Here is a 27,479-nt window from a genome sequence, read left to right on the forward strand (position 1 = left end):
CAAGATAAGAATTCTGTAAATTCATATGATTAAATTCATATGATTTTTTTTTTAAATTTATATTAATTTATAAACATCTAGGAAGTCGTTTGTAAGGCAGGATATAGCAAGGCACTTCAAGATTTAAATTATCTAAAAAAAAAACCATATTTTAGTATCATATTAAAGGGACATGAAACCCAAATTTTTTCTTTCATAATTGAGGGAAAACATACAATTTTAAACAACTTTCCAGTTTACTATTATCAAATTTGCTTAATTTTCTTGGTATTATTTTTTGAAGGAGCAGCAATGCACTGTTTCTTACACGACACATGGTTGAGCCAATGACAATCGGTATATATATGCAACCACCAATCAGCAGCTAGAACCTAAGTTATTTACTGCTCCTGAGCTTACCTAGATAAACCTTTCAGCAAAGGATAACAAGAGAAGGAAGCAAATTAAATAATAGTAAATTGGAAAGTTGTTTAAAATTGTATTCTCTGTCTGAATCATGAATGTCTAATTATGACTTTACTGTCCCTATAAAGTAGTTTTCCAGCATTCTTTCTACCATTACTGTTGGCATTTCTGCAGAATACAATATTAATTTTAGTATTTTCCCTATTCTTGGACCATCTTAAAATGTAACTTCTTATGTTGTACTTCAAAGTTAGACTGAGATTTATTATTTTCCTACTCTGGTTCTTATGCATGTGCAATTTGTTGATGCTCATGATACTGTTGAACTTGAAATTATTACTGCTTGTATTAATGTTTTATTATTACTTATCTTCTAGGACCTCCATCTGCACCTCGAAACCTTATTTCCAATATCAATGAGACTTCTGTTATACTGGACTGGAGTTGGCCACTAGAAACCGGAGGTCGGAAAGATATTACCTTTAATGTGATTTGCAAAAAATGTGGTGGAAACATAAAGTTCTGTGAATTTTGCAAGGGAAATTTAAGATTCATTCCTCGACAGAGTAGACTAACAAATACCACTGTGACTATTATGGATCTACTTGCCCATACAAACTATACATTTGAGATTGAAGCACTAAATGGTGTCTCAGACCAGAATGTTCTTACAAGGCATATTGCCTCCGTTAGCATCACTACAAACCAGGCTGGTGAGTACATTTTTGGTGTTTACTAATTTGTTTTTTGATTTTGTACATTTTAAAATGAAGTTATTATCTCTCATAAGGAGTGTTGTATTAACAGAGAAGAATCAGAGAAAAATGTTTATTGTGCACTAGAGCCACGGCTTACATACATTTTAGCATAGACCTAAAATTACATGGAATAAAGACCATAACAAATGACAAAGCTCATATGAGATTTGTAGTTGAAGAAAAAACATTTTTGAATAGACATTCTTGGATGAAAGAGGGATCCTGCACATTAATACAATTGTAGTAGTCAGCTACAGAACATGTATATTGGAGGACCAGTGGTGTATTAATGTATGTTTCCTACTAGATTTAGAATAACACGGTCCTAACGCAAAGTTTTTGATGCAAACATATATTTAATTGCTGTACCTGAGTCTTAGAATGCTTTCATTTATTTATTTTAAATAACTTTAGACAGCATAAGTCAAGGAAAACATGTTCACATACTCATCTTCACACAAACCCCATCCACCATGCATAAGCCGCTCCAAAATGCTAGCCAAATAATCACACTCAACTCAGCCAATCAAAACAACAAAAGAAAAAAGAAAAAAATAGACAATTGTATCGCCCCCAAGGCGTCCCAAGGGGGAATGACCAGCAACACCTGCCAGAAAAAATAAAAAAGTTCACAGCCTCAGTTGTTTATAGATGTTCCTATAGTACAAAGATGATATCTCATGACAGTCTCTTCAGAAATTGCAGCTACTAATAGGATCCAATGAAATACTATCCCAATTAAACTTTTGGGAAAAGCATCTGTAATCCAGTGTATATTACGATATTATCATCTCCGACAATTCAATTACCATATAATGCTCAACGTGATTCTCATAAAGGACTAACCCAGTGTCCTTATCGATATCAGTTATATTATTCATAAGCTGCATCAATTCCAAGCCAATCTTCAATTATACTCCCATTTCATCAAGGTAGTTATAAACACTGGGGCTCCTGTGTCTCGCATCCGCTAGCAAACATAAACCTTCTCTTGCACCAGTATATGTGACAGAGGTATATAATAAACAGTCCCAACTTCACACAGTAGTAATCTTCACTCACTATGCTCAAATAGTCAACCACTTAGTATACGGCTTCATCAACCACTTTGTATACCGCTTCAGCAGCCACTCACAGTATTATATGTATACCAGTATTACCTGGGTCTTGAATTCTGTCCAATGCTCCGTGGTGTATAAGGCATCAGTGAGACATACCACAGTCATGTGTGGCAATAGATACAGTCAGTTTCCAGACCCTCCGGTCTCCTACCTCAATGTCACCGACCTCCGTTTACCTGATTTAGTGCACAGGCTTCCAGACACAGGACCATGCAGGTCCCATGCGCGTTTTGGGACTCCACCCTTTGTCAAGGAGAATGCAGGTGTGTCTTCACAGGCTGCTTTTTGTAGGTCAAATACTAGATCCTGATTGGAGCAACCCATACACACCGCCACATACGTACATGCTACGAAAACCTAACCAATGTCTTTTATTCAGATACAGCAGCTAAGTTTTAACTTTTAACTAACTGTGTGAATACTGGCTAAATCAGCGGATCCTAGAATTATACACAAAATTGCCACCCTAACTTTAATCTTAAGAAAATAAACATAAACTATCTTATGTGTGTACTGTGGCTACACGATAATCTACAGATCATTATTAAAAAGTTAAAATCCAAACACTTACTCTTAAAAACTGCGCTTACTTACTGATTCAATAGTAGGCTTATAAATGCACTAAAAATACAGTATATTTCACACCAATATAAACTAATATTTGTTATCTTCAGTGCTTTTATATATTTACAAATCTGTGATTTGCTTCCTTCAGTATATTCTGCCAATACACTCGTTGTACATAACTTTATTTGGCTTTTGTTATCACTAGTTCATATAACTCGCAGCCTTGAGATTTACTAAAAATTAAAAATACTATTTGACTAAGTTAAAAATGTTACACATATAAAATCAATTTGATTTAATAAAACTAATCTCTTATACATATACTGATTTTTTCTTACCTTAATGTCTCAGGGATTATGGTAGAAGACTAGTGTTCACTAGTTATTTCTTTTTCTTTAAATCAGGATCTCCCCAGCTTCCTTATGAGTGTGGTGCAGCTTCACAGTTCACTGAACTTTGCAGAGCATTTCAGAATCGATAGTACTATAAAACAAAAAGAAGAGAGAGCGCAACCACGACGCAAGGTAAAAGTATTTAATTCCACTTTGCGCATATGAACATACTGCACTTACAGGAATACAAAAATTACAAGCGTCTCTTAAAATCTCACACAGTCACCGGTCCTCCGGTCTCAGTCAGCTGTAGCTGTTTACTTGCTCGTTTCAGTTTCCGGCGTGTGAACTTGGTAGTTGTTCCTTTACACGGTGCAGGGATTCATTCAGACTTTCCTATCCCAATACCAGAAGTCTTGAAAAAGTCTGCAGAAGACGGACGAAACACGTAGACGTTAGCTGATCCAGTCGAGTCCAATAATAGTATTGGGATAGGAAAGTTTGAACGAATCCCTGCACCGTGTAAAGGAACAACTACCAAGTTCACACGCCGGAAACTGAAACGAGCAAGTAAACAGCTACAGCTGACTGAGACTGGAGGACCGGGGACTGTGTGAGATTTTAAGAGACGCTTGCAATTTTTGTATTCCTGTAAGTGCAGTATGTTCATATGCGCAAAGTGGAATTAAATACTTTTACCTTGAGTCGTGGTTGCGCTCTCTCTTCTTTTTGTTTTATAAAAAGTTAAAATGTTTCAAATTATCTCAAGGTCAATTGAAAAAACAATGTAACCATTTATTACCATGTAGCCATTTCTTATACATGCTCAGTATTTACGCTATGAGCAAGATAATGGAACCAAAACCTTTAGCTATTTCGAACTTCTGGTAAAATTGCTATCATGCAACTTAATCATCATTTATTGGACAGTCATGGCAGTGAGATTGTTAAATATAGTAAAGCCACCCACAATCTCATGTACATGTTATAGTTGCCACATAATTTTTATACTTAATCTTTAGACAAAGTTACCCCAAGAGATGTCCCTATTTAGGCCCCTGGGTGTCAAAGTATCTAGTCTCCTGATCCATTGTGCCTCTTTTTTAAATAATAATTTTTGTCTGTCACCCCCACGACAAAGTGGGGGTACTCCATCCACTACTTGAAATCTGAGTTGACTCTTATTGTGGGAGGCTCGGGTGAAATGGTGTGCCACCAGGGCATCCTCGTCGTCCTTCCCAATCTGCTTTGTGTTGGCGTATCCTATTCTTGACCAACTGTGTGGTTTTACCTACATACGCTAACCCACAGGGACATTTGACGACTTTTCAATAACGGCCAATGTTTTAAAATAATCTTTTTAAGTTTCCTACTATGGAGACCATAGTGGCATACAAACGGAAGAGAGAATTGTTTTGGGCTAGGGGTTTCTTTTTAAGGAGACTACCCCTTTCTATCTCAGCCACCTTGGCCATGTTCATATCCAATATCTCCTTGGGGTACCCTCTACTAGCAAATTTCTGAACCATCTCATTTAATCTCTTTTGACAAACCAATGGATCATCTACTATCCATTTAGTTCTCAAGAGTTGACTCAGAAGTAGATTCTTGATTAGTGTTGGTGGATGGAAACTTTTATAATGTAATGTATTGTTCCTATCCGTGTCCTTCGTAAAGAGATCACACCTCAGGTTTTCCCCTTTCACACCAACTCTCGTATCAAGAAAGCTCACGCTCTCTGCACTATATTCCACAGTAAATTTAAAATGATCATTGGACGAATTTAATCGGGAAACACATTTTAACAACTTGTCACATCCCCCTGTCCCGACAAAAAAGATATTGTCAATATATCTGTGCCAGCCCATACCCCTGATCCCTATATACCACATCTTCCTCAAATTTGCCAACAAACAGGTTGGCATAGGTGGGCGCTACATTTGAGCCCATTGCCATCCCTTTCTTTTGGACATAGAATGTGTCCTCAAAGAGAAAATAATTCTCATATAATATAATGTCAAACAAATCTTGAATGAGTCTTCTCTCACTTGTTGGGTACAATCTTTCTTTGTCCAAAAAATAGAACATACTCTCAATGCCTAAGTGGTGAGGGTTAGAGGTATAGAGGCTTGCGATGTCCATTGTGACTAATAAGCTATTCTGAGGGATCACCTGAGATGTAATTTTAAACAAAAAGTCTGTAGTGTCTTGTAAATATGACGTTAAATAGCCAAAAGAGGTCTGATCAACTGATCTAAAAATACTGCAACAGGTTGGATAACCAATTCAGTGCCTGCCAAAATTGGGTGCCCTGAAGGGTCTTCCAACCTGGATTGTGGGTTGAGGAGGGTGGCTTTACTATATTTAACAATCTCACTGCCATGACTGTCCAATAAATGATGATTAAGTTGCATGATAGCAATTTCGCCAGAAGTTCAAAATAGCTAAAAGTTTTGATTCCATTATCCTACAGGGTCTGGAAACGGACTGTATCTATTGCCACACATGACTGCGGTAAGTCTCACTGATGCCTTATACACCACGGAGCATTGGACAGAATTAAAAACCCAGGTAATACTGGTATCCACATAATACTGTGAGTGGCTGCTGAAGCGGTATACGATGCAGTTGATGAAGCCGTATACTAAGTGGTTGACTATTTGAGCATAGTGAGTGAAGATTACTACTGTGTGAAGTTGGTATTGTTTATTATATACCTCTGTCACATATACTGGCGCAAGAGAAGGTTTATGTGTGCTAGCGGATGCAAACACAGGAGCCCAGTGTTTATAATTACCCTGATGAAATGGGAGTATAATTGAAGATTGGCTTGGAATTGATGCAGCTTATGAATAATATAACTGGTAAGGACACTGGGTTCCTTCTTTATGAGAATCACACTGAGCATTATATGGTGCTTGAATTGTCAAAGACGATAATATCGTAATATACACTGGATTACAGATGCTTTTCCCAAAAGTTTAATTGGGATAGTATTCCATTGGATCCTATTAGTATCTGCAATTTCTGAAGAGACTGTCATGAGATATCATCTTTGTACTATAGAAACATCTATAAACAACTGAGGCTGTGAACTTTTTTATTTTTTCTGGCAGGTGTTGCTGGTCATTCCCCCTTGGGACGCCTTGGGGGTGATACAATTGTCTATTTTTTTCTTTTTCCTTTTGTTGTTTTGATTGGCTGAGTTGAGTGTGATTACTTGGCTAGCATTTTGGAGCGGCTTATGCATGGTGGATGGGGTTTGTGTGAAGATGAGTATGTGAACATGTTTTCCATGACTTATGCTGTCTAAAGTTATTTAAAAAAAAATTTGAATTAAATTAAATCATTCTAAGACTCAGGTGCTGGGATTCTTTTTATTATTAAATTACAGGGTAAGGAGACTAGACCCTATCTCAGGCACGAGCATCTAAGTGAATTATTCGATTGAATGGTAGCGGTGCTGTCACTGTTTTTTTTTATATATTTAATTGCTGTCCTATAACTGGCACTTTTTTCTCCCTTTTTTTATACCATAAGTCCCCACACCAATCCAACAGATTGAATTTTTCTTTTTCTCTGTCATTCCAATACATTAGAAGAGCCATTTTTTATTAGCTAAACAGAAAAATATAGACAAAAGGCACCATGTTACAAGATATATGAGACTAAAGCCTCCCTTTTTTTTTAATTTAATTTCATGACGTGCAGTTAAAAATAGCATATAATTTTAGTACATTTATTATTTACATTTTTTGAAATGCTACATGCAATAATAATCAAATATTTTGATGTCCTTAAAAGTTTGTAACAAGTTTAATTTGAACATTATTTGTGGAAGAACACTGCTAAAATCACTTTGTTCTTAGGGGGGCAGATTACAGGTGGCAGGCTAACTAATTGAAATTGATTTTTTTGCTTGTGCACTAATTGGGCTGAAAGTAAACTTCTAATGTGGGTGAGTTAGCGAGCATATTACAAGTTGAAAGTAAAACGTTGGCATGTGAGCAAGACCTGATGCACTTTCAATCTGTTTTTTAAATATATATATATATATATATATATATATATATATATATATATATATATATATATATATATATATATATATATATATATATATATAATACATACAGGTACATTTTCTTCTAAGTGAAGAACATTGGAATGTAAAATATTTACAGAACAATCACAGTAAAACATATAAATATTAACATTTATTAAAAATGATTTTCATGTTTAAATGTGTTTGAGTGTAAAGTGTGTGTGTATATATATATATATATATATATATATATATATATATATATATATATATATATATATATATATATATATATATATATATATATACTGTATATATGTGTATATATGTATTTATATGTGTAGATATTTATGTATATAGTACATATATATAGATATAAACATATAAATACACATGTACAGTATATTCACATATACACTTATATATATATATATATATATATATATATATATATATATATATATATATATATATACAGTATATATATATTTACATTAAAGCCAGTTCTAGTCTAATACCTTGTCATATACCATATACCTTTTAAACATTATAAGAAAGATTTTAATCAGAAAGTTTATAAATGCTCGCTAGTTAGCGCAGTCGTGATATTGGTTATCGCGTCCCGCACTAACAATAGCGTGCCACTTGTAATCTAGCCTAGTAGTGGTGAAGTAAAAAAAAATTAAGCTACAGTAGGTATGCCAACAAATTAAATTATTATTGTACGCACACACTTCACATGTGCATGCGCTCACAAATATCACAGCACACAACTGCACACAACTGCACATCACATGCACGTAACATTTAACAATAAAAAGCTAGGAAATTCATTAGCAAAAAACCAGAGTTTACATTTCCAAGTGTTAAAAAGCATGGGCATTCTGAAATTAAATCCCCCACCTCAGACAATTTAATAATATAATACAATATATTATTTGATAGGGGTTACTCTTTTATTTTTTTACTGAGATTGGCATCATGTGCACATTTATGTTACAATTTCTGTGCTAATGTAGTTTCAGATGCTATACAGATAAGGTAGATGTTAAAAACAACAAACTGTACAGAATGACTAGAATAAGTAGAGCGCAATACTCCCCTCTTGAATGACCGCAGCCTTCTATCAGTCTCTCCCAAAAGACTGTTAATAGATTAATGGAAATTGGATGTAGAGGCGCTGGTCTTTTATCCTTCTGTGTGTTGTTTTGCACACTGAAGAGAGAAACTTGACTTGTGATTTGCAGAAGTTAACACCAAATAATGTGCAGTATACATACTCCGAAAATGTTGATAAAAAGCTCTTCTTTTGGCTCTACGCGTTTCAACGACTGAAATCGTCTTTTTCAAGAGCAGTCGTTGAAACGCGTAGAGCCAAAAGAAGAGCTTTTTATCAACATGTTTTAATAAATATTTGTTTGTTATAACAAGTATTTTTCTCTGCTGCCTTTTTTGGAAGTCCTTTAAGCTACAAACTACATTTGAGGAACCGGATTCCGAATTACTCGGAGTGAGTATATTGCACTTTATATAATTTGTGAGATACAATCACTTGCAGTGTAATTTCCATTGTCTGCAGATATCTGTGAAATCCTAGATATGGGAAAATCAGGCTACAAATCTATGTGAAGAGGCTGAACTCTGAAATTTTCGGAGTAAGTATACTGCACATTATTTGGTGTTAACTTCTGCAAATCACAAGTCAAGTTTCTCTCTTCAGTGTGCAAAACAACACACAGAAGGATAAAAGGCTAATGTAGTTTACCTACCAATCAGCACCTGTGTGGGTAAACAGGGTGCAGACAATTAAAGTTGCATTTTAAAGTGACCTTTACAGCTCTAGCACACTACAGACTTATATGTCACTTTGATATTAGTTAACCTCCTGTATAATTAAAAATTATGTTAGAATAAAATCCTCTGGTTTAAAATAAGTTAGTCACAATCCTACCAAAGACTCTAACATAACCCCCAACATTCACATTTAAAAACAAAGAACATTGTGTCCTAATGAAGTCTGGGAGCAAATGAATTATTTTTGTAGGGTTTATGCATTTTAAAGTGGCTTTATGAGAACCCCAAGATTCAGTGCGACCAAAAGCAAAAATATAATGATTTTGAGTTCTATAATAAGCATCTTATAATGGTGCCTGAAGGGAGACGAGAGAAATGAACAAGCAGGTATGAAAGCAAAGAAGATCATATATAGGAGAACCAAATGGAATACAGTATTTTTCTGTCATAACAGGGATAAACTTCATGAATGGAGGCTGAGGCGGTATCCTTTGTACCTCCTCATCAAATTATACAGCACATTTATGCCTCAAGAATCACAAACTAGAAATAAGGAGGAGAGTTGCAGGTTTACAACAGTTGAAACTAAACAATAGGTGATTGCTCTAGCTGTTTTCTTGAGCTATTAAAAGCATGGGTACAGAGGACATCTCTAATTATTTGTGGTAGACGTATCTAGTATTGTGGTGCTGCACAAGTGAAGACTGGGGCTCCTGAAGCAGGTAAGGGGATTTTGTAGACTAACAGGTTGTCACTTGCACATGTCCGCGTATTCTCACATGTATGGATTGTGCACTCCTTAGGGAACCTCAGACTCAGATCAGGCAGACATTTCAGCATACCAAGCTTGACATATATGCATTGATCATTGGGAACTCATGTAGAGTAAGATGGACAGGTAGCATGTAGCAGGTTAATGCAAGGTTTGTTAATAAACTGACTGCAACATTCTGTGCTAGCCGTAAATCGTGTCGCTTTGTTTTTGGAAGACCTATGTAGAAGCATCTGTGGTAGTCCAGGCAAGATTATAAAGCATTAGTATGTGTGAGGTCTTCTGCTGCTATCAGGTGCTTTATCCAGGATGTAAAATTATTTGATTTTATCTAACACCTGTTGTTTTACTGTTAGGAAACAATTTTAAACCACTCCAGGATTTGACTTGCATGTTCTAAACCATGTATCCCTGTAATAGAAGCTGCTGTCAAGCAATGTGGCCTTATATTAAATACATCTGTCTTTTCCAGTGCTCATCAAATAGTATTAAGGAGGACTGGTGATTGAAATTGAAATAAAGATTTTGTGAGCGAAGGGAATTTTATGAGTCACCTGTATTTGTTTTGTATTTATATCATATTATTAAATCTGCTTGTTCATAGAGAAATGCATAAATTGACAAAGAAATCAATTTTAATATCTGCGCACATAACATGGTTTTGTTTTTCATAAATACGATTCTTTGTGCAGAGATTTTCTACACTACTGACTACATATGCACTGGAACTTCGGAAAAACAGACGCCTTTGTCATTTTGTGCTTATGTTTATTTGTTTCCAATTTTGTCCTCATAATTCTATGAGAGTGCTAGAAATATGGGAGTATGCTGTTCCAAAAAGCTTGTGTGCAATTGACTGCATAAGAACCTGAGGATAAAGCTCATAAAAATATTTTTATTGAAATAAGGAAATAAATTACGTACTCTTCTTGAAATCTTTCCCCAAGAGACATTTCACATCCTGTGGTTAGACAAAACATCTATTTCATATTGAATTTATGAGACCATTTATTTTATGATATATGAATTACATTTGTAGGAGTGTCTTACGATATACTTGTTATCTAACCAGTTTCACTTAATATATATTATGTTGTTATATCCTCTTTAAAGGGGAATGTAGATTATATTTTGTAGGTCTGGGTTATAACACAATGCACTTTATTGAATTTATTGAATTGGAGTACGAATGTTCATACTTGTTGCTGACTATTTTTTCTTCCCAGACCTTAATGAACATAGAGAACATTTCAGATTTACAGCAAAAATCGTTGGAATTTTTTTCTAGAATTTCAGAGATATACGTTTTAGTGTCCCCTGAGATCCAGAAGGAAGTGTTTTTTCAGCTATGCATTTATTAGAAAATAAAAAGATTGCAATCCTACATTAGCAATTGTTTGTCCAGATATTTTGTTTATTTATTATTCAAGGTACATTTATTTGGGGTCAAGCTCTGCTAGTGCATCTCATTAGAATGCTTTTATAATTTATTTATAGTGATTTGGGCACTGCCAAAGGTAGGGTTATTTTTAGTTATAGGCTAAAAGGGATTCAAATGGGCAAAACTAAATGTTTAATGTGCAAGAGCATTTTATTATTGCACTACTGATTGTATATAACTGTGTGTTTTAAAGGGACATGAAGTACAAAATGTTTTTTATGGTTAAGATAATGCATACAATTTACAAGAAAAAAAATTGCTTCATTTTCTTGTTATTCTTTGTTGAAGATGCAGCAATGCCCTACTATGAGCTAGCTGAACACATATGGTGAGCCAAGGACAAGAGGCATAAATGTGCAGTTACTATTCAGCAGCTAGTGCACTGCTGCTGCTAAGGATATGCGCATATGCTTTAAACAAAAGATATCAAGAGAACCAAGCAAATGAGATACTAAATGTTGAATGCTCAATTTGAATCACAAAAAGAGGGAGTTTTGATTTTATTGGCCCTTTAACCCTTGCAAAGGGGTTAAATGGATTGTTTCAGAGCAGCAATACTCTATTTGGACCTAGTTGAATGTATCTTATGAACCAATGACTAGAGAAAAATCACCAGCTGGCTCTCAGTAGTGCAATACTGCTACTGAGGACATGTACATGTTTTTAAACAAAGGACACAAAGTGAACAAAGTATTTTTTAATAATAGATGTGAATTTAAAAGTGTTTTAAAATTACATGCTCATTCATAAAAGTTTAATTTTAACTTTCATGCCCCTTTAAGTTTACGTTTTTTAAAAGAAAAAAGGGGGACTACAGAATCAACAAATTTCACAGGAAATAGACAAATTATACTGAAAAAAAACACTTTATATTACAATTTAATACAGTTTGGTACAACAAAATTCATTCACACAGTCTAGCGCAATACATTCAACAACTTTTTGCAAATCTGTGAATTTGCTTTCTCATTTAAGGCACAGTGGGAGTAAAGAGATTAAACTGTTAGATACATTGTTGTTTAAAATAAGGGCGAAAAATGTTCTAACAGCAGTTAAATAAGGGGGTCTGGGAGACTGTAAAAATGTTTGGGCAAATAAGGGAGATCCCTGGAAATAAGAGAGGGTTGGTAACCCTACTCTAAATACTTCCCCAATCCTGTGTTACATCATCCAAAACTTCTTGATGACATCATCACTCATCGGGTGATGTAAAAAACCCATAGCATATAAAATAGATATAAACATGTGGAATTGAACTGCAATAAATAGTTACTGTAACTGGCTCTTCATCTTTAAAATATGACATATATTATCAGATACAAAATCCTGCAGGATGCGCTGCCCCCTACAGGGGGGTGTCAATCAACCCGATCGTACTCGACCGGGTTGATTTCCGGCGATGTCTGTCCGCCTGCTCAGAGCAGGCGGACAGGTTATGGAGCAGCGGTCTTTGTGACCGCTGCTTCATAACTGCTGTTTCAAGTTCCATTCAGAGCTTGATACATATGCCCCAGAGCATGCAATTTTAAGCATCTTTTCAATTTACTTCCATTAAAAAAAGTGCAGTCTTTTTATATTTAAACCTTTTGAGTCACCAGCTCCTACTGAGCAATTGCAAAAATTCACAGAATAAGTGTATATGCATTTGTGATTGGCTGATGGCTGTCACATGGTACAGGGGGAGTGGAAATAGACATAACTTTTAAAATTGTCAGAAAAAATTCTACCATTTATTTGAAGTTCAGACTGTGGGGCATATTTATCAAGCTCCGTAGGGAGCTTGTAGCCAACACAAGTTATGAAGCAGCGGTCTAAAGGCCGCTGCTCAATAACCTGTCCGCCTGCCCTGAGGAGGTAGACAGAACTCGCAAGAAATCAACCCGATCCAATATGATCGGGTTGATTGACACCCCCTGCTAGAACTGCTGGTGCAATGCTAAATGCCGACAACGTACGCTGTTGGCATTTATCGATGCGGCAGACATGATCCGCAATATCAGATCATGTCCGTCCGCACCTTGTTAAATAGGCCCCTAAGTGCTATTGCATTGTCTTGCTATCTTGCATTTGTTGATTATGCAAATCTACTGTGTTGACTGGTCCTTTAAGTATCACTTCCCTTACCCATAACCCCAGTCATTCTCTTTGTCTTGATCATGGTAGGATGGCAAAGATGGTGTCTGAAGACTTTAAACCTTTTAATGGGTACTTTTCCCTGCAAGCAAGGATTGGGGCTATGCTGTGTCCATGTCAATCTCTTTAGTAAGAATAATGATGGCTATTAGCAGTTAGAAGATGGCAAGATAGTCTTTGCTTAAACTTTTAACATTATTGTTACCCCTATTATAGAAAGCCATAGTTGGTTACTGGTAGATATGGGGAAGCTGCCACACCTCTGAAAACAGCTCCTGCCTGACAGAGCAGGTTCCACAGGTAAGTGATTTCCCTTCTAGGTTTGAAGGTACCGGCACTGTAGGGGTTAAATCCTTCTGGAAAGTATTTAAATCTGTTTTAGGGGCACTGTTTTTATGTGAAAAGAGGCATCATTTTGTTATTGGGGGCTCAGAGATGGGAGAGTGTATGAAGTGTTTGACAGATGTTTGTTTTACTTCTTACTTGTTGCAATCACTTTTCAGCTCAGCTTATTGGCCCAATCACTTTTGCTGTGCTGCTGATTGTTTTCACACCGTTTTTGTTTGGCGCAATTTAAGGTGGGGGGTTCTCGGAGTTGGATCTGAATGTGTCTTGTCAAAACACCAAGCTTCCAAAGTACAGTTCAAGGTCAAGAGATCCTCAAGCTGTTCTGGTAGATGCTCTAGCGGTTCCTTGGAGCTTCAACCTAGCATACCTGTTTCCTCTGTTTGCATTGCTTCCACGAGTAATTTCTCAGATTAAACAGGAGAGAGCTTCTGTGATTCTAATAGCTCCTGCATGGCTTTGGAGGATCTGGTTTGTGGATCTGGAGACAATGTCATCTTTTCCATCATGGAGGTTACCTTTCAGGAAGGACTGTCTACTTCATGGTCCCTTTCTTCATCCAAATCTGGTTTCTCTGAAGCTGACTGCTTGGAGATTGGACGTCTAAGTTTGGCTAGACGTGGCTTCTCTGAGAAAGTCATAGATACTATGCTTCAGGCTCATAAACCGGTTACTCGCAGAATTTACCATAGGGTATGGTGTAAATACCTTCATTGGTGTGATTCAAAAGGTTTTTCTTGGAGCAAAGTAAGGGTTCCTCGAATTTTGGCTTTTCTCCAGGAGGGCCTAGAGATGGGTTTGTCAGTCTGTCTTTGAAGGGTCAGATTTCTGCTCTGTCTATTCTTCTGTATAAACGTCTTAACCTTGTTCTTAGAATTTTGCAGCAGGCTCTGTTTGAGCTCATGCATTCTGTTAGTATTAAATTTCTGTCTTGGAAGGTTTTGTTTCTTCTTGTTATTTTCTTCTGCTCGCAGAGTATCCGATCTTTCGGCTCTGCAGTGTGATTCCCCTTACCTTATTTTTCATGCTGATAAGGCGGTCCTTCGTACTAAGCTAGGGTTTCTCCCTAAGGTAGTGTCGGATCGTAATACTAATCAGGAAATTGTTGTTTCTTCTTCCCAGAAAGAAAGTCTTTTGCATAACTTGGATATTGTGCATGCTCTTACATTTTACCTTCAAGCAACTAAAGATTTTCGGCAAACTTCTGCCCTGTTTGTTGTTTTCAATGGTAAGCGTAGGGGTCAGATGGTCACTTCTACCTCTCTTTCTTCCTGGTTGAGAAATACTTTGCTCTCTTGGTATAAATTTTTTAAAAGCTTATCTAGGCAGCCTCAAGAGTAACACATTCATCTTGCCATTGGTTCACCAGATGTGTTTAGTTATCTCCTATTAGTGCATTGCTGCTCTGGGGCGGACATTATCTATGTGCCTAATAATTGTGCAGGTGTTAAACACATAGTTATGTGCAGTAATTAAATAATCCAATACATTAAAACATTTTGGGCTAAATTACAAGTGGAGCAGTCTACTTAGTAACATCAGACTATTTTTTAGGTAGTGGACTGGAATAGTGATGTAGTGAAAGTTCTAAGTGTAATATTTTTTAGAATATTACACTTAGGGGCCTATTTATGAAAGGCTTGTCGGCCTCTCTGCATTCAGCATTACACCAGCAGCTCTTGTGAACTGTTGGTGCAACGCCGCCCCCTGCAGATTCGCGGCCAATCGGCCGCTAGCAGGGGGTGTCAATCAACCTGATCGTATTTGATTGGGTTAAATTGTGGCGATGTCTGTCCGCCTCCTCAGAGTAGGCTTGGTCTTTAGACCGCTGCTTCATAACTGGTGTTTCTGGCGAGTCTGAAGGCTCGCCAGAAACACTGCCCTCAAGCTCCATACGGAGCTTGATAAATGGGCCCCTTAGCACTTTCACTACATCACTATTCCAGTCCAACTGAATGCATGCAACATTAGAAAAATTCTACTTTATTTGGAGAATTATAATTTTTTTGGCAAATGTTTAGTATTTCTGTCACTTTGAAATGCTGCTTAAATTGTTTGAGTGCATAGAAGCCGAAAGTCATGTTGGGGCTAAGGTTAAAAGGACATTCTAGTTGAAAAATAAAACCCTGGATTTTGTTTGAGCATTTGATTTTTAAATACATTTTCATTCTTTACTATGTCTGCAATAGAGTTAAACACATTATCATAGCCGCACACTCAACATTCCATATTAGGATATGGCCAGTGATTGGAGGATATATTCTTATGCCGCATACCTGATTGGCTCACCAATCAAATCCTTATACACTGTGTGCAGAATTATTAGGCAAATGAGTATTTTGACCACATCATCCTCTTTATGCATGTTGTCTTACTCCAAGCTGTATAGGCTCAAAAGCCTACTACCAATTAAGCATATTAGGTGATGTGCATCTCTGTAATGAGAAGGGGTGTGGTCTAATGACATCAACACCCTATATCAGGTGTGCATAATTATTAGGCAACTTCCTTTCCTTTGGCAAAATGGGTCAAAAGAAGGACTTGACAGGCTCAGAAAAGTCAAAAATAGTGAGATATCTTGCAGAGGGATGCAGCCCTCTTAAAATTGCAAAGCTTCTGAAGCATGATCATCGAACAATCAAGCGTTTAATTCAAAATAGTCAACAGGGTCGCAAGAAGCGTGTGGAAAAACCAAGGCGCAAAATAACTGCCCATGAACTGAGAAAAGTCAAGCGTGCTGCTGCCAAGATGCCACTTGCCACCAGTTTGGCCATATTTCAGAGCTGCAACATCACTGGAGTGCCCAAAAGCACAAGGTGTGCAATACTCAGAGACATGGCCAAGGTAAGAAAGGCTGAAAGACGACCACCACTGAACAAGACACACAAGCTGAAACGTCAAGACTGGGCCAAGAAATATCTCAAGACTGATTTTTCTAAGGATTTATGGACTGATGAAATGAGAGTGAGTCTTGATGGGCCAGATGGATGGGCCCGTGGCTGGATTGGTAAAGGGCAGAGAGCTCCAGTCCGACTCAGACGCCAGCAAGGTGGAGGTGGAGTACTGGTTTGGGCTGGTATCATCAAAGATGAGCTTGTGGGGCCTTTTCGGGTTGAGGAAGGAGTCAAGCTCAACTCCCAGTCCTACTGCCAGTTTCTGGAAGACACCTTCTTCAAGCAGTGTTACAGGAAGAAGTCTGCATCCTTCAAGAAAAACATGATTTTCATGCAGGACAATGCTCCATCACACGCGTCCAAGTACTCCACAGCGTGGCTGGCAAGAAAGGGTATAAAAGAAGAAAATCTAATGACATGGCCTCCGTGTTCACCTGATCTGAACCCCATTGAGAACCTGTGGTCCATCATCAAATGTGAGATTTACAAGGAGGGAAAACAGTACACCTCTCTGAACAGTGTCTGGGAGGCTGTGGTTGCTGCTGCACGCAATGTTGATGGTGAACAGATCAAAACACTGACAGAATCCATGGATGGCAGGCTTTTGAGTGTCCTTGCAAAGAAAGGTGGCTATATTGGTCACTGATTTGTTTTTGTTTTGTTTTTGAATGTCAGAAATGTATATTTGTGAATTTTGAGATGTTATATTGGTTTCACTAGTAAAAATAAATAATTGAAATGGGTATATATTTGTTTTTTGTTAGGTTGCCTAATAATTATGCACAGTAATAGTCACCTGCACACACAGATATCCCCCTAAAATAGCTATAACTAAAAACAAACTAAAAACTACTTCCAAAACTATTCAGCTTTGATATTAATGAGTTTTTGGGTTCATTGAGAACATGGTTGTTGTTCAATAATAAAATTAATCCTCAAAAATACAACTTGCCTAATAATTCTGCACTCCCTGTATGGAGGGCAATACAGTTCTATTGAATGTGAGACTTTATAAAGGTTAAACACAATGGGCTAGATTACAACTTGCGCACATTTTACAAGTTGAAAGTAAATGCAACGGCACTAGCGCAAACTACATTTACACTCTTTGGGTTAGCACAACTGAAGCCCTATAGTAAAGGGTTAGAGCTAAAAAAAAAGTTGTATGAAACACAATAGGGCTAGATTACAAGTGGAGCGCTGCAAACAGGCAAATTCGGGAATGCGATAAATAACCGGCCATTACAAGTGGCTGGTTATTGCTACCACAAGCACAGCCTTACTGTAGCAATTAGCACACAGAAAATTAACCAGAGATCAGATCTCTGGTTAATATTCTAAATGTCCCCCAATTGCCTCCCAAAAAAGTGGTGTTTTTTTTTTTTTACCAAAAAAAATAAGCATCTTTATTTTTTAAAAATATAACTGCTGAAAGCATTTATAAAGGGTTAAAAGTTCTGGGTGTGGGCCTTTACATTGCGGTCTATGGGGACTGTGTGTTTTCTGTAAATATATATATATATATATGCTTATATACTTATATATTTATGTGTTATTATGTGTATATATTATTTATCTATATTATATTTGCTGCCTATCGCTTTGCAACTTACCCCCTTCGCTGCGCTAGTTCTCAGACGTGTCTCACGGCATTAGATAGCGTTTTCTTTCAACTTGTAATACAAACGATATAGCCGACATGTGCAAACAACCTTGATAAACCCCTTTTCTCATGTGTAACTGTTAGCTTGCCACTCCAAATCTTACCCTTTATGGGAATGGCAAGTTTAATGTTTCTTTAACTGTCTCACTCAACATTTCAAAGTCACTTAAATTCCACATCATATTTCAACTTCAAATTTCTTAGAGTAGGTAATATGGGGGGAAATAAGCTTGCACAGCTCTTTTTCAGCTACAAGCATGGTGTAAAGATTTTAACAATTTGCTTTTATTTCTTTATACTTTATCATTAAAAAAAAGGATTAACTTTATTTAGATACAGTTTTACATGTACAGTATGTCCTGCACGAATGGTGAAAGTGCTTTTCAGTTGCTGAACAAATTTCACTTTAAGGACAGAGGGATGCTTTTTGAAAATGAATCATTCATTATAAAGGTATGAACCATTTTTCTAGTCGTTAAACATGTCAAATCTGAGTACTGTTTGCCAAAATTATTTAATGGTCTTGGAATCTTTTGCTTTTAAAGACAATTCTAAATGCATTTTTATAGCTCACTTTGGTTTATGTCCTGGGCATTGCACTGATAGGGAAAGATAATATATTTATACATATATATCTTTTAGAGTTGTATAACATCATGGTCTAAGATATTCATTGCATGATATATTTGTTTTTCTCCCTTTGGTCCTTTTAAAAAGGTTCCTGCAGATAGCAGACTTATTAAAATTCAGCTAATGACATGATATAGCCTATGCGTGGTTCAGTAACTGTTATTACAGCTGCTACCTATTAAATGCTAGATTCAGTACCTGGGACATGTTCATATTTTTTCTGGCATTTATCTTTCAACTTTAAAAAGTCTTGTAGTAAATATGGATTTCATGCTTTTCAAATAGGCTACACGGTTCAGAACAAGCAAGTCAAATGATAATTTTAGTCAATAAAAGTCCTCCTTTGGGATCCCTCAAGATAAACCAGGCATTTGTACAAAGTAAAATTAACTCATTTCCCCTATCACCTCTACTGTGCTGAGGTGATAATGCTGAATCTCGAGACTACAGAGAATATAACAGCTTGCTGATCATATGACCTCAGGCGTTATAGTCATGCTGAATAAATTCACTGTTATTTTCACTTCTCACCGAAAATCTGCAAGTGAAGATCTTTACCGAACTGAAAGCTTTGTTTCTTGAAAACAAGAAAATAACTGACAGACACGGACATTAAAATAAAACCTCTATTATTATTATTATTATTATTGCTATAATTTCTGTAATGGTTTTAGAGATTGAGAATTTTTCAAATCAATTGAAATACAAAATAGACAGATTCTGTTTGTTGTTTAAATTAAAAAAAATCTCATTATACATCTCTGACTACTCCCTACAATATGTTTTGGCCCAGCTGTATTTTTATAGCAAATTCTACCAATATATATTGATCAAACATATATATATATATAATTATATTGCAAGAGATCTGCAGAGAACAGCATGTTTACTATAGTGATTAAATAGGAAAAATACATTAATAGATTATGTACAGCGCAATGAATGAGCATTGCCAAAATGCTGGGGCTTGTGGAATCTGGGACTTTATTTTCAGGTCTAACAAAATAATTTGTGTTTGTGTAATATGTGTTTGGTATTGAGGATTTTATTTGGGGTGTTGCTTGTAATTGTTCTTCCCAGTTAGCACCATGTAGTACTCTATGTATTACTGGGAGTGTGACCTTATCTATGGATAGGACATTTAACCTCAGCTATGACAATAAATAAGACAGGGTTGCACATACTTTAGTAAGACAGGATCTACTATTTGTGTGAGCCTTGTCAGCATTATCTGGTGTTTGTGCTAAACAAATATAGTGGGAATATAGTGTTTTTTGCTGATTCAAAACTTATTTATGAAAACTACACATAATATATTGCTTTGATTTTTATGCCTTGAAGTTGCTTACTGTAAGGCCCCTTGGATGCCACATTGAAGAAGCCTTTGTTTATGAAAATCATTATCAGCCAGTACAGCCAATGAAAAAATGTACCTCCCTCTCCATGGTAAAAGACCAATGTATGCTCCCCAGTCTGCTGCAACCCCCTCCCCCAGCCAATCTTCACCCCAAGGCTCGGCTCAAGCATTTGTGAGCCATGCACACTGTATCAATCTTGTTTAGCCTCCTGGGTACAAATTGTAGTTGGATATTAAAAAATGATCATAGGTCGTATGACATTAGGGGGCATTAATAGAACTATTCTAATGGATAATATATTGTGAGCTATAAAAAAAAACTTAAAAAGAAAATTGTGTTTATTGGTGTTCAGTTTCTCAACATTAGAAAGATGAAAGGCCCAGTTAGTACTATAACTTTTAGTTGTATGGCTTTAAAATCCTTTTTGTATATAATGACATAAATCGTATGAAAAATTGAACATGGGGAACATTTTAATTCAGGGTCTGAAGTTTTTCTTTAGTCTTTGGCATGAAGTGTTGTGTTAGAGCTTCCCTGGTTGGGTCAGACTGATGTGGGACTGGCAGATAAAGAGGCAGTGAGCTGATAGGCTCCCTGGAAATGCACCATTATATGAACAGTATGGAAAAGTTTTGATTGTTTATGATATTCCAGATTTTTAGACCATCTGGAAATCCATAAATATCAACATGGGCCTTAAACCCACTGACCGCATGATGTATACACATATCTAGATTATCTACGCATTCAAAACAGTTAAACATTTTCCACAGAATACTTAATGCATTAAGCAGACATACAGTATAGGTTTAGGATACTGACAATAGGTGTTTTCTTTTACTTGGATCATATTTTGATGATCATTTCTTTGTGATTCTGTGCTTGCCGATGAGTTACTCAATCTCACTATTTTTAAGTTTATCATTTCATGTGTATTACTGTTTTTGTAAGGAAGAAGGCGCTGTTTAATCTTGGTTTGCATTCCATTTAATTTTAACCTCTATATAATACTGAGCTTGATTTAAAAAAGTGTTTATTTATGGTTATGCTTTTAATTTTGTGAGTCGTGTGGTGACTTTGAGATTATGGTCATTAAATGTAACTATCATATTATTAATAAGTTAAAAAGTTAAAATCTCTGGTATGCTAAGGATTTCGAAAGCTTCAACATTCATAACCCATAACTATAGGTAACAAGAATGCCTCTGGGATTTCAAAAGCTTATTTGGCTACTATAGTCTTTATGCTTCCTTGACTCTCTAATACAGATATGAATGCAGTAGTAAAAAACAAGCCATTTTTAAGTGATCCCCAAAAGCTTTTTGGTGACTTTTGCCATATTATTTTTAGAGTTTCTATGTAGTTACTATTGTTTATTTTTATTTATTAACATGAGTTTTGGATTTTGTGTAGATCTGGCCTGAAGGAAGATGGGATTTTTTTATGTAATTGTAAATTAAATTTGGCATAATCCTAAACTCTGAGTCCTAGCCAATCTATGTTATTATTAACATTATTATTATTACCATTATTATTATTATCATTATTAATAATAATAATAATAATAATAATAATAATAATAATACAGGTACATATATGGATATCCCCAAATCCAGAATTTGGTACTATGTATACAAAAGTAGGACAAATGACATAAAACCTTTAGGTTGCATGTTTAAGCTGTGTTATGACATGTAACATTGCCTAAATGACATTAGATATTTTTGTTTATACTTGGTCCCATCACCCTTCTCTAAGTTGTCCAATTTAACAGATGCAAATATACAAATATTCTTAAAGTCAAACTATTCAAAAATCCAAAACAGTTGTAATGAAAATAATAATAGAGACAAAAGCTGATAGCCTTGTATACTTAACTTGTGGTGTCTGTGGTGATAAAGATATACTGAGTTAAAGTGGGGGTGATGGACTGATTACTTTAAGTTTATTCTAAAGTAAGAAACAAAATGTGATTAAAAAAAATGTATTTATAAATATATTGTATTGGTCTACTGAATGTACTGTAGTAATTAATTAAAACATAAAAATGAATGACAATAAATAATATTAGCAATTTAACGGCGAGATTACGAGTTTTGCGTTAGAGGCTATGCGGTGCTAACGAGCAGTTTTCTCCTATTAATTCCTATTTAAAACTAAATACTTACCTGTAAAATAAACCCTAAACTAGCTAAAATATAACTAATAGTTACATTGTATCTAGCTTAGGGTTTATTTTTATTTTTTTACAGGCAAGTTTGTATTTATTTTAACTAGGTAGAATAGTTATTAAATAGTTATTAACTATTTAATAACTACCTAGCTAAAATAAATACAAATTTACCTGTAAAATAAAACCTAACCTAAGTTACACTGACACCTAACACTACACTACAATTAAATAAATTAACTAAATTAAAAACAATTAAATAAAGTAAATTAAATTAGCTAAATCACAAAAAACCCCACTAAATTACAGAAAATAAATTACAGATCTTTAAACTAATTACACCTTATCTAATAGCCCTATCATAATTAAAAAAGCCCCCCCCCAAAAAAAAACAAAAAAAAACCTAGCCTAAACTAAACTATCAATAGCCCTTAAAAGGGCCTTTTGCGGGGCATTGCCCCAAAGTAATCAGCTCTTTTACCTGTAAAAAGAAAATACAAACAACCCCCCCAACAGTAAAACCCACCACCCACACAACCAACCCCCCAAATAAAATACTAACTAAAAAAACCTAAGCTCCCCATTGCCCTGAAAAGGACATTTGGATGGGCATTGCCCTTAAAATGGGAGTTAGCTCTTTTGTGGCCCAAAGCCCTAACCTAAAAATAAAACCCACCCAATACACCCTTAAAAAAACCTAACACTAACCCCCTGAAGATCGACTTACTGTTCTGAAGACTGGACATCCATCCTCAAGGAAGCGGCAGAAGTCTTCATCCAACCGGGCCGAAGTCCTCAACGAAGCCGGGAGAAGTCTTCATGTAGTGTAGTGTTAGGTGTTAGTGTAACTTAGTTTATGTTTTATTTTACAGGTAAATTTGTATTTATTTTAGCTAGGTAGTTATTAAATAGTTAATAACTATTTAGTAACTATTCTACCTAGTTAAAATAAATACAAACTTGCCTGTAAAATATAAATAAACCCTAAGCTAGATACAATGTAACTATTAGTTATATTGTAGCTACCTTAGGGTTTATTTTACAGGTAAGTATTTAATTTTAAATAGGAATTATTTATGTAATAATATTAATTTTTATTTAGATTTATGGTAATTATATTTAAGTTAGGGGGTGTTAGGGTTAGGGCTAGACTTAGGTTTAGGGGTTAATACATTTAGAATAGTGGCGGCGATGTTGGGGGGCGGCAGATTAGGGGTTAATAAGTGTAGGTAGGTTGTGGCGACATTTGGGCGGCAGATTAGGGGTTAATAAAAATAATGTAGCTGTCGGCGATGTTGGGGCAGCAGATTAGGGGTTAATAAGTATAATGTAGGCGGGGGTGATGTCCGGAGTGGCAGATTAGGGGTTAATAAAAATAATGTAGGTGGCGGCGAGGTTAGGGACAGCAGATTAGAGGTTAATAATATTTAACTAGTGTTTGCGAGGCGGGAGTGCGGTGGTTTAGGGGTTCATATGTTTATTCTAGTGGCGGCGATGTCCGGAGCGGCAGATTAGGGGTTCAACATTTTATTTTAGTGTTTGCGATGCGGGAGGGCCTCGGTTTAGGGGTTAATAGGTAGTTTATGGGTGTACTTGTTAGCAATTTAGTTATGAGTTTTATGCTACGGCGTTGTAGTGTAAAACTCTTAACTACTGACTTTTAAATGCGGTAGGACTCTTGACGGGGTAGGGTGTACCGCTCACTTTTTGGCCTCCCAGGACAGACTCGTAATACCGTCGCTATGGATGTCCCATAAAAAAAAGGGTTTACGAAGTTTACGTAAGTTGTTTTGCGGCCAAAAAAGTGTGCGGGACCCTAAACCTGCAAGACTCGTAATAGCAGCGGTAGTGAAAAAGCAGCGTTAGGCACTGTTAACGCTGCTTTTTCAGCCTAACACAAAACTCGTAATCTAGCCATAAGTGATTCAGTGCATTGTTTCATATAATACATAAAATAAAAAAAATAATACTTAAAAATATTAAAGGGATATGAAACACAATTTTTTTATTTTATGATTCAGATAGAGCATGCAATTGTAAGCAACTTTCTAATTTACTCCTATTGCCCTATTACTATAACTACCCAGGGTGCTGAACCAGAAATGGGCTGGTTCCTAAGCTTACATTCCTGATTTTCAAAAATGATAATAGAGAAAATTTGAGTTTCATATCCCTTTAAGTAAACAAAATAGTGATATAAATAAAGAGGAAATGAAAATACCCTGAGGCATAAAACTAAAATTAAAAAAACAAACAAAAAAAAAACAATTCTACAGTTTTGTTTTAAAAATGCATTTCAATCCATCAGAAAAGGGGGTTTATTTGTATAAACTCCCACAATGCTATGTGTTGAGAGAATTAACAAGTGGTATTCAAATCCATTTGAAAACACTTTTAAAATTATTTTTGAGACTTTCTATTTTAACAGACTTGATCTCTTGAAAATCAAGTACTTTTTTCATAAAAAATGTTTTTCACTCCACTTAGGGTGCACTGCACTGTGTAAGAGATTTTGGTAGCAAGCTGTAATTACTCTAATTTATTATAGATCATTAATTTGTTAACTTGAGCAAAATGTAATTTCTACTCAACATTTTGAGTATTTTTCCCTCCCAACGGTGCCATTAGTATAGTGAAACAACAGTGAAAGAAATGTATGTTAGTTATAACTTGAGGGTTTTGCTTAAAGGCACATGAAACCCTTAAAAAAAAAAATCCACCTTTTTACTTTACATCTATTATCAAATTTACTTTGTTCCATTGGTATACTTTGTTGAAAAGTATGTAGGTAGTCTCAAGAACATGCACATGTCTGAAGCACTATAGGGCAGCATTTAATAATGTTATATGTGCAAACATTGCTGCCATCTAGTGCTCAAAAGTATTCTTCAAAAACTGCTGTCAAATAGTGCTTCAGACACACGCATGCCACCAACCTAGGTATTCTCTTCAACAAAGGATACCATAAGAAAAAAAGTAAATTTGAACTGGATTTTTTTTTAAATTGTAAGCTTGTCTGAATCATGAAAGAAACATTTTGGGTTTCATGTCGCTTTAAAAAAAGTAGATATTTAGCAGATTGAGGACATGCAATAAATATGAAATATAATATGCCTGTATATCTAATTGTAGTGCAATGTAATGATTTCTCTGTTGTTTCTGGAAGAAAGCATATTGGGTCAAATCATAAAAAATTTCACTTCTAATAAAATTCTATTGAGATCATTATGAAAACCTACTTAGTATTTTGACAGCCCAGTGATCTTTTAATGACCCCTTATGTTCAAACATTCCTAAGTGAGTACAAATAATACTTCTCATATTTCTTCAGCTTTCCTTTTAATATAAAATACAGATCTTCATCATGTGATGGGATCTTATGCATATTCAATCTTCCAGTTCTGTTGTCCTGAGTACATTTAACACAATGCATTTGCATTGATAGTGTTTTCTTCGTTTTATAAGTCACTATAGGCATTACAAAGGAAGAACTGCTTTTGTTCTGAAATCCGCAGCTGTTTCCAAAATTAAAGGAGAACTGAACTTAGTCAGAAAGAATGATAGTGAACAGCTGTTTTATCCAGTTGCTCTTTCCTAAAATGTTTGTTTTGCTAACCATGGTCAGACTACATTGCAAAACAAGGAAGTAATGCAGTGTAGCTAAAACGTCTGTGCTTCTGATATGTCTTCATTTATCATATAAATATGCATATCACCAAAGTTTCTTTATATTTTATTGTTTAGGTTTCATTTGTGGTGAGTTTTTCAAATGGACATTAAAGGACTATTAAATACAGTACAATTGCATAATTAACTGATGCATAATAAAAAGACTATGCGATAGTACTACGAATGCTGAAGAAGGTTATTTTGGGAGACTGATTTCTCATTGTGAAAATGCAACACACTACGATCTGTGTAATCCAGTGTGTTGCACTTTCACAAGAAGAAATCTGGCCCTAAAAAAAGCCAAACGATGCAAGCGGCAACTTTCTCCCGCATTGGGTAGCTTCCGAAACCTCAGAATGCACATGCCTAGTACTTTGAATTTCAAATGGGTAGTAGTTTTTTTCCAGCAAATTTAAAAGTTAATTCCATTTTCCCTCCCCCTGTATCATGTGGCACCGACCAGCCAATCACAAAATGCATATACATATATACAGTGTACTCTTGCACATGTTCAGTTGGAGGTTGTTCCTTAAAAAGTTTTCATATTACAAATATTGTGCACATTTTGATAATGGAAGCAAATTGGATATTTTTAAAACTGCATGATCTATTTAATCATGAAAGTTTAATTTTGGCTCTAGTGTTCCTTTAAAGCCAGTTTTCTCTGTTGCATTTAAAAGAGGATGTTTTGAAATATATCAAAGATTTTCGTTTTATGAAAAATGGATGTTCCGGTCCTGAATACAATTAACTTTACTCTCATGCTTAAGAAGGTGAGGTCCTATTTACCAATATAGAGCCAGTTTACGAGTGGCGTGCTAACAGTTACGCACAAGTGATAAGGGTTTTATATTGGCTGTTTGCATGCGTCTGGCTTTCCACTCATATTACAAGTTGAAAGCAAATGTGTGTACAGATGTATTTATGTATTTATATGTGTATATGTGTATTTACAGACATATATTAACATATAAACACATAAATACATATGTACATGAGTATAGACAAATATAGAAGTGCATTAGAGCCCTTTACAGTTAAGTAGATGAAAACATGTAAAAGTATATTTATGAAATGTTCATATTTAATAGTGTTATACTGTGTATTACCTGTAAACATATCATGTTCCAATGTTCTGCATATATATTAGTATTTGTATATACATATTCCTATATATATATCTGTATATATATCTATACCTATATTTAATCATCAATATATAGGTATAGATATATATTGTACCAAAATACCATCAGATATATGTAGAAATGTCTATTTATGAATGAATAACATGTATTTTCCTATGGGAAGGACATTGGAATGTGAAATATTCATATTTTCATGTTGGGTTAGCGCACTTGAGAATATGGGACTTCATTTTT

At 35.5% G+C, this 27,479-nt stretch overlaps 1 protein-coding gene across 1 annotated transcript in view; it reads left to right on the forward strand.

The window, feature by feature from the left end:
* Nucleotides 1-27,479, forward strand: part of EPHA3 (EPH receptor A3) — a 519,256-nt gene that overhangs the window by 333,931 nt on the left and 157,846 nt on the right. Inside the window, exon 5 of the mRNA XM_053706037.1 lies at nt 783-1,118. Within this exon, the coding sequence (XP_053562012.1) occupies nt 783-1,118 (336 nt within the window). The remainder of the gene's footprint in view (nt 1-782; nt 1,119-27,479) is intronic.

The sequence above is a fragment of the Bombina bombina genome, chromosome 3 (assembly GCF_027579735.1).
Source record: "Bombina bombina isolate aBomBom1 chromosome 3, aBomBom1.pri, whole genome shotgun sequence".
Classification (NCBI taxonomy): Eukaryota; Metazoa; Chordata; class Amphibia; order Anura; family Bombinatoridae; genus Bombina; species Bombina bombina.